The sequence below is a fragment of the Microcaecilia unicolor genome, chromosome 10 (genome assembly GCF_901765095.1).
Source record: "Microcaecilia unicolor chromosome 10, aMicUni1.1, whole genome shotgun sequence".
NCBI classification, from domain to species: domain Eukaryota; kingdom Metazoa; phylum Chordata; class Amphibia; order Gymnophiona; family Siphonopidae; genus Microcaecilia; species Microcaecilia unicolor.
The window spans coordinates 52,962,666-52,976,624 of record NC_044040.1 but is presented as its reverse complement, the minus strand read 5'-3'; the positions used below and the strand labels follow the sequence as shown (position 1 = coordinate 52,976,624).

Here is a 13,959-nt window from a genome sequence, read left to right as displayed (position 1 = left end):
TCATATGTAGGCGTGCCATGGGAGTCACATGAACCGTGGAGGCCATGTGCCCTAAAAGTCTCAACATCTGCCGAGCTGTGATCTGTTGAGACGCTCGAGCCAAGGACACAAGGGCCAGGAGATTGTCTGCCCTTGCCTGGGGAAGATAAGCTCGAGATGTGCGTGTGTCAAACAGAACTCCAATGAACTCCAATTTCTGAACCGGGACAAGATGGGATAATTTTGTTACAAACCCCAGTAGCTCCAGCAGTTGAATAGTCATCTGCATGGACTGTAGAGCTCCTGCCTCTGAGGTGCTCTTCACCAACCAATCGTTGAGATAAGGGAACACATGCGCTCCCAGTCTGCGTAGCGATGCTATGACAACTGCCAGACACTTTGTGAAGACCCTGGGTGCAGACGCCAGGCCAAAGGGCAGTACACAGTACTGAAAGTGCAGAGTTCCCAACCAAAACCGAAGATACTTCCTGTGAGCTGGGAGTATCGAGATGTGAGTATAGGCATCCTTTATCCTTTAAGTCCAGAGAGCATAGCCAATCGTTTTCCTGAATCATGGGAAGAAGGGTGCCCAGGGAAACCATCCTGAACTTTTCTCGGACAAGGAATTTGTTCAGGGCCCTTAGGTCTGTTTTCTTTTGCACAAGGAAGTACCTGGAATAGAATCCCAGCCCCTCTTCCCCTGGTGGAACGGGTTCGACCGCATTGGCGCTGAGAAGGGCGGAGAGTTCCTCTGCAAGTACCTGCTTGTGCTGGGAGATGAAGGACTGAGCTCCCAGTGGGCAATTTGGAGGCCTGGATACCAGATTGAGAGTGTATCCTAACAGGACTATTTGAAGAACCCACTGGTCGGAGGTTATAACAGGCCAGCTTTGGTGAAAAAATATCAACCTCCTCCTAACCGTCAAGCCGTCCGGCACGGACACTTTTTCTGAGGCTATGCTGCACTGCAGCCAGTCAAAAGTCCGTCCCTTGCTTTTGTTGGGGAGCCCTAGGGGCCTTAGGCACACGCATTGACAGGAACGCGCATGCTGGGACTGAGCCTGAACCGGTTGCCGAGAAGCAGGCGTGTACCTACGCCTGTTATAGGAATAGGGAGCACTCCTCTTCCCTCCAAAAAACTGCCTAGAAGAGGAGGCGGTAGCAGATGTCCGGCGGGAGAGAGAATCCATGGCATCATGATACTTTTTGATCTGATCGACTATGTCCTCTACTTTTCCTCCAAAAAGATTATCCCCCCCCCCCCCCCCACAAGGAACATCTGCCATTCGCTGCTGGGTCTTATGATCCAGGTCAGAGACACGCAGGCATGAGAGTCTGCGCATCACTATACCTTGAGCAGCTACTCGGGATGCCACATCAAAAGTGTCGTAAGTACCCCTGGCCAGGAATTTGCAACACGCCTTCTGCTGCCTGACCACCAGGTGAAAACGTTCAGCAAGCTCCGGAGGAAGTGCTTCAACTAAACTGGACAGTTGCTTCACCGAGTTCCACAAGTGGATGCTCATGTAGAGCTGGTAAGTTTGGATTTTGGCGGCGAGCATAGCGGCCTGATACGTTCTCCTCCCAAAAGAATCCAAGGTCCTAGACTCTCTGCCTGGGGGCGCCGAGCCATAGTCTCTAGTACTCTTGGCTCTTCTGAGAGCAGAGTCCACCACCATGGAATCGTGAGGAAGTTGGGCCTTCACCATTACAGGCTCTCCATGGACTCTGTACTGGGACTTGGATTTTTTGGGGACCACTGGGTTAGAAATAGGGCATGACCAATTCCGCATAAGCACTTCCCTCAGTGTATTATGCAAGTGGGCCGTAGCAACCTCAGCAGGTGGAGAAGGATAATCCAAGACCTCGAGCAACTCGGCCCTGGGCTCATCCACAACCTCCATAGGAAATGGAATGTCCTTAGACATTTCCCGAACAAAAGATGAAAAAGAGAGACTCTCAGGTGGAGACATTCTACTGTCAATTGGCAGAGTAGGATCAGAGAGAAACCCACACGACTCTTCCTCCGAAAAGTATCTGTGGTCTTCCTCCTCTTCCCACGAGCGCTCATCGGTATCGGACAAAAGCTCCCTAAGAGCAGCCCGAACCCGAGCCTGTCTCGACGTCGAGGATCGACGACCTCAAGGAGGGTGTTGAGAAGTTGACTCCTGCCTGGACTGCGGCGAAGCTTCCTCCATCGACGTCGAGGGGGAATCAACACGGGTGGCAGCCGACACTGGTACCGCCTCACAGGTGATGGCCCAGATGCCACTTCCACAGTCGGTAAGGAAGGTGCAAGCACCCCAGACACTGAGGCAGATTGGCGAAGCAACCCCTCCAGGAGCTCTGGAAGAAGGGCCCTGATGCGCTCGTCGAGAGCTTCCATCGGAAAAGGCTGGGGGAGGCCAGTGCAGGAGTCGGTGCTAGAAGCTGAGGGGGCTCGAGAGCCGGTACTAGGCTGCCAGATAACCGACGCATCGGCACCTCTTGTATGGAGGGTGAGCGGTCCTCCCGGCGCCGATGCTTCTCGGGTGCCGACGCCCTCGGCTCCCCGGAGCTCTCGGTACCGTGCATGGAAGGAGATCGATGACGGTGCTTCTTCACCTTCGCTTGACGCCCATCACCGAGACTCCTTGGTACCAATGAGGAGGATGTGGAATCCTCACACCTCCTCGGGGCCGGATCCGACGAAGGTCGGTCCCAGGGGGCCTGCATAACAGTAGGCCTTGAGACAGGTGGAGACCCGCTTGATGCCTCGCTGCTCTCAGCGCGTTGTGGTCTTTCAGCAGCCATTACCTGAACTCTCAACGTTGATGCTTCCCTTCGACGTCGATGCCGCCGACCTCGGTACCGATGTCGAAGGACCGGACCAGTCAGAAAAAGTTTCTCGCGTTGAGCCTCCCGAGCCACCTGGGTCCGTTTTTTCATCAAATTACACAGCTTACAGGCAGCTGGTAGATGGTCGGCTCCCAGGCACTGAAGACACCACGCGTGGGGGTCGGTTCCCGAGATGGTCCGGTTGCACCGAGTGCAACGCTTGAAGTCGCTGGGTGTCCTCGATGACATGGAGGGAAAAACGGCGGCGGCAGCAAATTGAAATGGCTCGATGGTGCCAAATAAAAAGGCACAAAAAAGTAAAAATAGCCCAACCGAGCAGCCTAAAGGCGGCCGTGTCAAAAAATTAAGGAAACTTTAAAGGGGAAGAAGAAAACTAGAAAATAAAGGAAAAAAGTTTTTTTGGGTTTTTTTTTTTCTTATTTTTGACTAAACGAGATTGAAAATAAAGAGAAAAAAGGGATAAAATTGGGTGATGAACACCAAAAAACGGTTCTCCTGAGCCGAAAAGGGAACGTGAAAAAAACTTTCCTAGTCGTGGATTGAAAAGAACTGAGTAGTGCACGTTCGCGTCGCGGGAAGCCGTTCACGCATGCGCAATGAGTCAGCCCATGCGACGGAATGTTCCAGAGGATTCCTTTGCTTTTGAAGTTTCTTTCGGTCTCCTGGGCCATCATGGACGACGACCCATACGTGAGAATATTCAGCCTGCTTGTCCTCGGAGAACATCCTTCCAAACAAGGCTGAACTCTGCTGGAACATGGAAACACTAACACAGAGTCACAAAGCTTTTTTAGATTTTCTGAGCTCATAGAGGGTACCCAACTTGGCTCCATCCCAGTGACATCATCCACCTGTGTGGCCATAGGACCCTGCTGTCCATCAAAAACACACACTACAGCTATACAACTGTGTTCTATCTACATGCAGTTGTAGAAGCGCTGCCAACATGCTGCTTAGCTATCTGTTTCCTGTTCACATTGGAAGAACATGTGCTTAGTATGAAAAAGGACAAAGGAGTGTGGTCTTTTCTTCAAATCCCCATAGCTTGCACTGCTGTTTCATTTCAAAGCAGAGGAGAGGGCTGGTGGGAATGTAAGGAAGAAAAAGATTCAGGCTACAGGAGAACATGGGATGGTGATAGAGGGCTGCTGAAGATGGAGAGGCAATGATCACCAAAGGCTAGTGGGAGAGAGGAAAGATGACAGACCCCAAAATGAAAAGGAGTTAGAAAAATCTGAAGGAAACATAATTTAGCATTCCTGTGCAACAATACTATGAGTTTTTCTCAGAAAGGAAGGAGAGTGAAGTGAAACCTAAAAATGAGTGATAGATAGATATTATTATTATTATTAGTAGTAGTGTATTTATACCCCACATTATCCCCACAATCAAGCAGGCTCAATGTGGCTTACATTAGCCAGAGAGAGAACTCTGGGCGATAACAGAGTAGTTAGCAAGAAATCCACTGTCCTGAGCTATATCTGTAACATTGTAGGACTCCGGCCTATGCCAGCTGGCATATGTGGATCCTGTTTAGTCCAATTCTTCTGTATTGTTATATGTCACGTATTCTTTCTTATGGACAAGATGGTTCACAGGAAGCACAGATAAAATGTATATAACAGACATCTGTAGATTCTATATGAAAATGTTGGAAATTGCTACTCATCTCATAGATGGCTTCAAAGTTCTGGTGAAACAAAAAAGGTCCAAAATTTCCACAAAAGTCCAACACAAAAAAAGAAACAGGTGGAAAAACAACTTCAAGAGATCAATCCAAGACAAGGGGTGAGATGCTCCAGAAAAACTTTATTAGGGACCCAACACGGTCCGTGTTTCGGTTTTTAAAAAAACCTTCATCAGGGGTCACATCATCACTTTGTATTTGTTTACACCGGAATCTTTTAAGGCACTGCCTATCCAATTGTGAAGCACTGCGTACGACTGGTAGCGCTATAGAAATGATTTGTAGTAGCAATAATTGAATCAGCTTTAGTCTCGTCTCGTTACAGATGGACCAACATTAAAAAAAAAAAAAAAACCGACAATGTGGATGCAGCAGCTCAGGTTTGCTTGCTTTGTTTTGAGTAAACGGGGATGACGGCTGCGCTGGGAAGGGGAAACTCAGACAGTCCTAACTGGCTTCCTTGCTTACAATGTAGGACTGTCTGAGTTTCCCCTTCCCAGCGCAGCCGTCATCCCCGTTTACTCAAAACCAAGCAAGCAAACTTGAGCTGCTGCATCTACATTGTCGGGTTTTTTTTTTTTTTTTAAATGTTGGTCCATCTGTAACGAGACGAGATTAAAGCTGATTCAATTATTGCTACTACAAATCATTTCTATAGCGCTACCAGTCGTACGCAGCGCTTCACAATTGGATAGGCAGTGCCTTAAAAGATTCCGGTGTAAACAAATACAAAGTGATGATGTGACCCCTGATGAAGGTTTTTTTAAAAACCGAAACACGGACCGTGTTGGGTCCCTAATAAAGTTTTTCTGGAGCATCTCACCCCTTGTCTTGGATTGATCTCTTGAAGTTGTTTTTCCACCTGTTTCTTTTTTTGTGTTCAAAGTTCTGGTGCCAGAAAATTACAGTATAAAAAAGAACAATAAGGTAGTACATCTCAACCACTGGAAATTCTGTAAACATTGCAACGTTACTGTACTGGAAAAGCACCAACATCACAACCCAAAATGAATTATGGAGAATGAAAAGGTTATGATCACTTGGGACATTCCCATTTCAACAGATACAATAAATCCAGACATAGTGGTGAAGGAGAAAAACACTTGATAATAGAGGTAAAAGTGCCAAGCATTTATTCTGTTAATCATGTGGATTGAGAGAAGATCCTCAAATACCAAGAAACACAGTTGGAGACAAGAAAATGTGGCAGAAAATGGTTTCTCATCATTTTGGGTGCCACAGATCAAAGGAAGTTTCAGGCACATCTTGATAAGGAATCACGTGTATAGACAACCTATGAACTCTAGCTTTTGGCACCATACAAGTACTACAGCAAACGTTAGCAGTCATACTCCATATACCATGGCTTAGGGGTGAAACTCATTACTACCATGGTATGCGCAAAACTAACCCATTTGGAAACAATGCACCAAAAGAAGGTGAGTATTCAGGTTAATCTTCAAAGACATTTCAAGATCACATTAAGAGCACTCTATAAAACTGCTTCTGCAGTTCCAGGCTATCAAAGACAATAACTGAAAATCAGTTAGCAGGGGCAGAAAAACAAGGATACAGGAAGTAGAGAACATTAAGCCACTAACCTATAAACTGAAGTTCTCTTATAACACAGGCACAATCATGCACACAAAGGAGGTCACATGACTGCCTCCTGCAGAGTCAAAGCAGCTTCCCAAGTTTGACATCTATGGAAACTTAGTATGTTTGAACCAGTTGCCAAGCAACCAGGCAACCACACTGTCAGCTGCCACTCAAAGCTCCAGTTCCATTTAGCAAAGCTCAAAGATAAAACTGAGTGTACAATTCTACAGGGGAGGTGGGCTGGTTGTATGACTCGCTAATATTACACTGATAGCCTCCTCTTTATATTAAAAATTTATTTTTTGAAGTGCTCGCATTGTGTAGGTAGCGCTTTGGAATTCACAGAGCTGTCATTTGATTTCACTTATAAAATCTGAGATGCTTCCCGTGACATGGATGTGACTATGCATTTGTAAGCATCCTCCAAATTCAGGAAACATAGCCAGTCTTCTTTTGTTAGAAGGGGATTAAGATATCTTGGGAAACCATACTGCCCTTTTCTTTCATCAGAAATGTGATCGAGATCCTAAATACAGGCTGCAGCAAAGTTCTTCTCTCTTTTAGGATTGGAAGATACTTGGAGTACAATTCCTATCCTCTTTCTCAGGGTAGAATCGGCAGGACCACTTTGGATAGTTGGGTAAGATGTTAATGAGCACATTTAAATAAATAGAAAGGAGAACGTACTGATTCATGCACTAAAAGGGCTCAATTCAAGAAAGGGTGCTAAAACTTAAGCATCAAAAATGTGGGCACTAAGCACTAATATCAAAATCATGCAAGTTGCCGTTATAGAATACTAGTGTAAGTCTGCAAAATGATCACACCCAAATACTGGCAGTTACATGCATAACTGACAGTATTCTATAACATAGCGCCCAACTGATTGGCATGCGCCTCCCACATTCACACCCCATTGGAATTGCACGGCATGGAAATTAGCACTACATTTATAGAATAGGGGCGTAAGTCATGTATTACGTTCAAGGTCTGCACTCTGGTTCATAAGATCATACACGGTGAAGCTCCGGAGTATATGTCAGGCCTTACAGACCTACCAACCAGGAATTCTACTAGATTATCACGTATGTTCCTGAATCTCCACTACCCCAACTGTAAACGACTAAAATATAAACCAACATATGCATCCAGTTTCTCTTATAGAAGCACGCAAATATGGAATGAATTACCAAAATCAATAAAAACAACACACAACATAAATAATTTCCGAAAATTACTGAAACCTAACCTATTCAATAAGGCATACCACAAAGATCCATTCTAAATACCAGTAACAAAATTTACACCAGAACTACACAAAACGTAACTCTTTATTCCTGATTGTTCAAGCTAATCTACTACGATTGAAGTTTTATCCAAATCCAATTACTTTTTATTTCTTATTACGAAAATGAACTTTGTTTATTTGACTACCTAATTCCACTCTGTCACCTCCATATTTTAACTATGTATTTCTCTTTTCTGGAATTTGTGATCACCATTACAGAACAATTGTAAGCCACATTGAGCCTGCAAATAGGTGGGAAAATGTGGGATACAAATGCTACAAATAAATAAATTAATGTACAGATGTAACTACAAATTGGTGTCAATTAGTGCTTGATGCCAATTATTAGTACTTATGGTTAAATCTTTTTATTGATGACAAGTAAACAATGAATACAAATCAAACAGACAGTTATAAGTTTTCCAAATTATATCCCAACCAACCCCAACCATCCCTTAGTGTAGCAGCAAGAAGTGAATCAGAGGGCCTGGGTTCTTAAGACCTTCTGAGATAAAGTAAGTCAAAATATACACCTAAAAAGAAAAGAAAATGGGGAAAAGTGCACTATGAGATCCAAGTAATTGATCAGAGCGTGTTCAGCATTTCACTATGGGCCCTAGACGAAAGTGATTAGATGTATTTCTCTCAAACCAATAGAACTCCTTTTTAGGCTTGAAGGACTTTTTAGTTTTTTGTTTCCAACAACATTAAAGAATGCAATTTGCTGTGACAGGCCCAATAAGCCAAATCCACCTCAGTCTGTACTCCTAAAATGATTTTTTTCTAACCTATGATCCCTCCTTTATGAAGAAGCAGTTGGCCTCCTCTACCATGCAGCGCAAATACCTCAAAATAGCAATAGGAACCCCATGGGAGAGAAAGGTATCGGAGAGTGAAGTATTCAATCTAAGTAAAAATTCAAAGACTTCCAAAAAGTACCCATGGGCAAGACCAAAAGGCATGAAGTGTTATCTTTCAACTTACATTTTGGCAAAGAGGCAAATCTACCACTCTCAATCTAAAAAGCTGGGCACAAGTGAAGAAGGCCTTGTGTAAAACTCAAAACTGACATTTCCTGTAATCCACACTGATGGTAATACTCGGAATTCGAGTAAGTAAAGAACGAAGATTTAGGGAGTTCAATTATTAGTACTTAATGCCAATTTAGTGCCAATTAGCTAATTTGGTTTCGCATGTAAATGACCCCTGCATGCCCAGTTTTTAGTATCCTTTAAAGAATTTGAGGGTAAATGTTTAGCTCCCTTTTATAAAAAGGTCCCTGAATTACAAGCATCTGATTAGCTAATTAATATTACAATTATTTTGATTAATGTCATTTTGATCTAGAGAATAGTAAAATGTCTCCCCTAATGCAATCATATTCCACACAATTCCCTTTCAGCATTGTCTGTAAGGATGTAATATCCTCAAACCTGTTTCATGTTGTTTCTCATTGCCCTCTGCTCCATCTCCAAGTTCCTCAGAGTGAGCTCAAGCTGTTGTTTCTCTTCCATTTCCTTACAACATTGATCCTCCTTCTTTCGTAGTTGATCTTTCCCCTTTTCATATAGCAATTCTGAACTCTTCCTTTTTTCTTCCTCTTGTTTCAAGGTAAACCTAAAATTTAAAAATAGTTAGCTAAGTCAACTGGCATGTTCCTTTTTCAATCATCATGAAAATCTTAGGAATAACTATTGACCAATACCTATCATATGAGCCTCATGTTTCTGTGGTGATTTCTAGTGTCTTTAATTCTATGTGGAGACTGAGGCCTTTCTTTCTTAACTCATTTTTTCTCTCTTTAGTTCAGTCTTTAGTGCTATCCAAATTTGATTACTGTAATGCTTTTTACTGAGGCCTAAAAGTCTCTCATCAATAAAACAAAACAGCTCAGAATACTGCGGTTCGTCTTGTATATAAAACCCCTCAATTCACCAAGTCAGCTCCACTTATAATCAAACTACATTGGCTTTCAATAAATGCAAGAGTTACCTTTAAACTATGCATACTTGTTCGAATTACCTTTATGTAATGCTCACCTGATGTCAACAGACTCCATTTTCCATGTTGTAAAAATCTTTGTTACTGACCTATTCATGATGCAAGCTTCACATACCAAGCTACTAGGAAATGGAATTCCCTACCAAAGTCACTCAGATATGTTACTGACTACATGAAGTTTCGTAAACTGTTGAAGCATTCTTCTTTAGTGAATTCTTTGCCACTGTTGGTGATTGTTATTCTTTTAGGGCACCTTTTACTAAGGGCTTACCACTCGCTAAACACGAAGTACCGCTAGGCTACTGCAGTAGCCCAGCGGTACTTCCCACCCCTACAGCGCCATCATATCCATCATGTCACTTTTATAAAATAGGCTTAAACTAAGCACCTCGTTGGACTTTTTACCCAGGCGTCCCCTTATATAATTACTCCCGTAGTTTGAAAATAGGCCTTATTAATAATAATGGGGCTTGCAGTAAACTACTTGCATTACATTTATTTAATGTTTATTAGCTTGTCAGTAACACTTACTCTGTTTAAATTTGAATTTTTGTGTTCCCTCGCTGAAGTAGTCTAGTAGTTAAGAGTGGTGGGCTGAGAACCCAGGAAGCCAGGGTTGAAATCCCACTGATGGTCCTTGTGAACTGGGGCAAGTCACTTAACTTTCCAGAGCCACAGGTACAAACAAATGCAAGCCTTCTGGATATAAGGAAATACCTAGTGTATCTGACTGTAACTCACCTTGAGCTACAACTAAAAAGAATGAGCTAAATGTAGGCAAAACTAACAGGATATTAACATTTGCTGCATGCATAAAGAAGCAAAGAGAGTGCTACTTTTGAAAGGGAGAGTGAATCAATGATGTAAGCTCTGTTGAGCAGGGACTATCTTTTACGTGTTTGTGTAAAGTACTACATATGTTTTGTAGTACTATAGAAATATATAGTAATAGTAGGTATAATCTAATCTAATCTGGTATTTGACTGCCAAATTCCTTATAGGTCCAAAGCAATGTACATAATGAATAATTCTACTCAAATGTACATACACAGTATCCGATAATACAAATTACAGACAAAAAAACTAAACAACAAATATTTAAACAAGCAAATATTCCTTAAATAAAAAAAGTCTTAAAATGTTTTCGAAATAGAACATAGGAATTTTCAAGTCTTAAATCCAGTGGCAAAGAGTTTCAGTAGAAAGTAGCTAAATAAGAATAAGATATATAATAGTCAAAACCAGCTCCGATAGAGGGCAAATAATATGTGTGTGTAAATCACAATGCTGCCTCTGCTTCAGCCACAATCCTCCTAATTCTATAATATGTTGCACAGAAATGTGCGCCCAATTGGCACACAATTAGGTGAAATACATGAAGTTACATGTCACATGGTGCCCATATTTACAGTTATGCACGTAACTTAACTTAGGCACTATTCTATAAGGTAGTACCAAAGCATTATAGCATGTATCTGCAAGGGCGTGCACATAGGTGGGATACAGGCAGTCTGTCTTGCTACCTACCAATAAAGTTTATGCATCACATCACTTGCTTTGGGACTGTTTTGACACCTTTGCTGTTGTTGCTTCTGTTTGCTTTTTGCAAACGTTTGTTTTTCTTTGTGTCTGGCATGTAGGCAGGCCACACATTTACATGTGAAGGTTGTAGAATACTGTAAGCTATGTGCTTAAGTGTAAACATTTAGGCACGCACATTTACACCTGCCATAGGTCAGGTATAAGTGGTTGCACCTAAACGTTGGTGCATAAATGTTGACTTATGCTAGTATTCTGCAATGGAATCTGGCTACGCAGATGCCGACACAAAATGGCACTTAGCACCCACTGCTATGCCTGCATTTTGAGGCCTAAGTTTTGGCAATATATACAGAATTGTCCCCATTACGTCCCTACATATATGTTGGAATCGGGCCCTTGTAAAACATACAAAGTGCACGTTCAATTTTTGTAATAAAGTCTTTTCTAGCAAACAGAAACAAAAATAAATATGCAATCACCTATAAGAATTGTAAGGTAACAGAACATTTTCTAAATATTTGATTTTGTACCTAAGATTATTGAGGTCACTTTCCAATTCTACTTTCTCGTGCTCCAACTTAGATTTACTCTCTCTGGTTTCTTCTATTATTTGTTGAAACTCTTTCTTATCGTTTTCTAACTTCCTTAGTTTTCCCATGAGCAGCACATAGCGGCCATTTTCCTTTTCTATCAGTCGCTCATATTCATGAACTATGTTCTGGATTTTCAGAAGACTTACTGAATCTGTATGATGAACAAAAGAAATAGGCAAAATGTTTTTAGCCACAGTAATCAAGCATCAAAAATTTCCCACTCATTTAGGGGCCCTTTTACTAAGCCGCTTAGGCGCCTACACGCCCAATGTGCATCAATTCGGAGTTACTGCCCGGCCAGTAATTTTATTTTTTACGCACATCCGGTACACGCTCCGGAAAATATTTTTTTCCTTGTGCGCGACGGAAACCAGGCAGTAATTGTCATTCTATGTGCGTAGACAATTACCTCACGGTTACCGTGTGAGACTTTATTGCTAAGTCAATAGGTGGTGGTAAGGTCTCAGACCCAAAATGGACGCACGTCAATTTTTATTTTGCTGCACGTCCATTTCTGGCACAAATTTTAAAAAGGCCTTTTTTACAGGCGCGCTGAACAATGGATCTGCGCATGCCCAAAACATGCGCCTACACTAGCGCAGCCCATTTTTCAGCGCACCTTAGTAAAAGGACTCCTCAGTTTTTCATAAATATATATGACAACTCCAATGGCTAAAAATGTCATATTATATAATCAAGGTACCCAGGGAATTACAAGAAAAGACTCAGTTAGTAGGTAATAAGGAGACAATAAAAAAAAAAGAAAACTATTTTGACCTTTATTTTTGGTATCTAAATGGACTAACATGGCAACAATGAAACTGAAAAACAACAGTTTATTTCATTTCACATTTTTTTCTGTTTCTCTACGTTTATCTGAATAACTTTAATCAACCTCCTTCCTGCTGAATGTTCATTCACTGACTGAGACTAAAGCACCGACTTTGTAGATTTTAGAAAGCAGATCTTTGCTACTTTTTGATTTAACACAGGAATCTTCCATCAGAGATGGTCCCACATCACCTCTCTAGGGACACAATGTTCAACACATTGTCTAAATTCAACATAGGTAAATAATCTTTATTTGGAAGAATATGCAGTGTCGCTTAAGTGGTTAAATGCTGAATATCACACTTAATACCTAAATATAGCTAGTAGGATACCAAAAGGTCAAATAACTAATTAAATATAGGGTATCTATATATGCAAGAATGGGTACTAAACGGAGGAAAAAGCTTCAAAAGAACCGCTGAGGCACTCCTTGGGTTAACGAATCAACTTTAGGGAGGCCTGCGGACTCATCAGAGGCAAAATACCTCCTGATCCACAATTCTATTATAATTTTTTAGGCTACTTTTTTAAATTATTTTTTGAAAACACTTAGCTTTCCAGCTGTCGAAGTGCTTGATTGTGGCTGCCCACAGATTACTAGAAGTTTAAAAGAACAAGTAGGGATGGCCTGATACCTCATTTGTAGCTGTATACTTGGATCTGGTTTCTGAAGCCAGCTTCTGCTTATTTGGCTGGGGGGTCTAGATGTCAAAGGTTAGCTAACCATAGAAAACCAATATCTTTACCTTGACCTTCTATGCCAAGTTGTGCTATCAACAACAAAGCATTCTTATAAACTGTTGAGGTAGGAGAATCGCATTCTTCTGTGGCCGTGTCAGAAGATGGAGTTAGATCATCCAGATCATCTATGATATCCACCTGTAGATTAACCTAGAAACAAATTTTATCAACCCCTCAATGGAAGAATCTAAACGTTGAGGCAATTTTATATAGAGGTGCTGACTTTTTGGACCAAGGCTGTATGTAAATGACCAGAATACTGACACAAATGTAAACCGCTTTGGTGGTTATTCTATAAGGTGGTATAGTAAATGACCCAATCAACATAAACATAAATGCATGAATATATGCACAAACATGTGTAAATGCCAGTATTCTGCTACATGCTATTCTATACATGCTATTCTATAATACTAGTAAAAAAGGCCCGTTTCTGACACAAATGAAACGGGCGCTAGCAAGGTTTTCCTCGGAGTGTGTATGTTTGGGAGAGTGTATGTGAGAGTGTCTGTTTGTGAGTCAGAGTGAAAGTGTGATTGTGTGAGAGAGAGCGTGAGTCTGGGTGTGAGTGTGTTTGTGAGAGAGTGTGTGTGTGAGAATGAGAGTGTGTGCAAGTGTGTATGTGAGACACAGTGTGAGTGAGAGTGTGTGTGTGTGGGCGAGAGAGTGTGTGTGAGACACAGATTCTCTGTTTGAGTGAGTGTATGAGACCAAGCGAGTGTGTGAGTGACTGTGTGGCACATAGAGAGTGAATGTGATACAGTGTGAGACAGAGTGTGTGAGAGTGAGAGTCAGAAAGACATTGTATATGAGAGAGAGAGTGTGAGCCGTGCCCTCCCAATCCATGGCCATCTGTCCCC

The 13,959-nt window shown here is 42.1% G+C and overlaps 1 protein-coding gene across 1 annotated transcript in view; it reads right to left on the bottom strand.

Moving 5' to 3' along the window:
* Nucleotides 1-13,959, bottom strand: part of ANKRD26 (ankyrin repeat domain 26) — a 315,986-nt gene that overhangs the window by 89,838 nt on the left and 212,189 nt on the right. The window contains exons 23-25 of the mRNA XM_030216173.1: nt 13,105-13,249; nt 11,465-11,678; nt 8,825-9,008 (exon numbers count right to left, since the gene is read on the bottom strand). Of these exons, the coding sequence (XP_030072033.1) occupies nt 8,825-9,008; nt 11,465-11,678; nt 13,105-13,249 (543 nt within the window). The remainder of the gene's footprint in view (nt 1-8,824; nt 9,009-11,464; nt 11,679-13,104; nt 13,250-13,959) is intronic.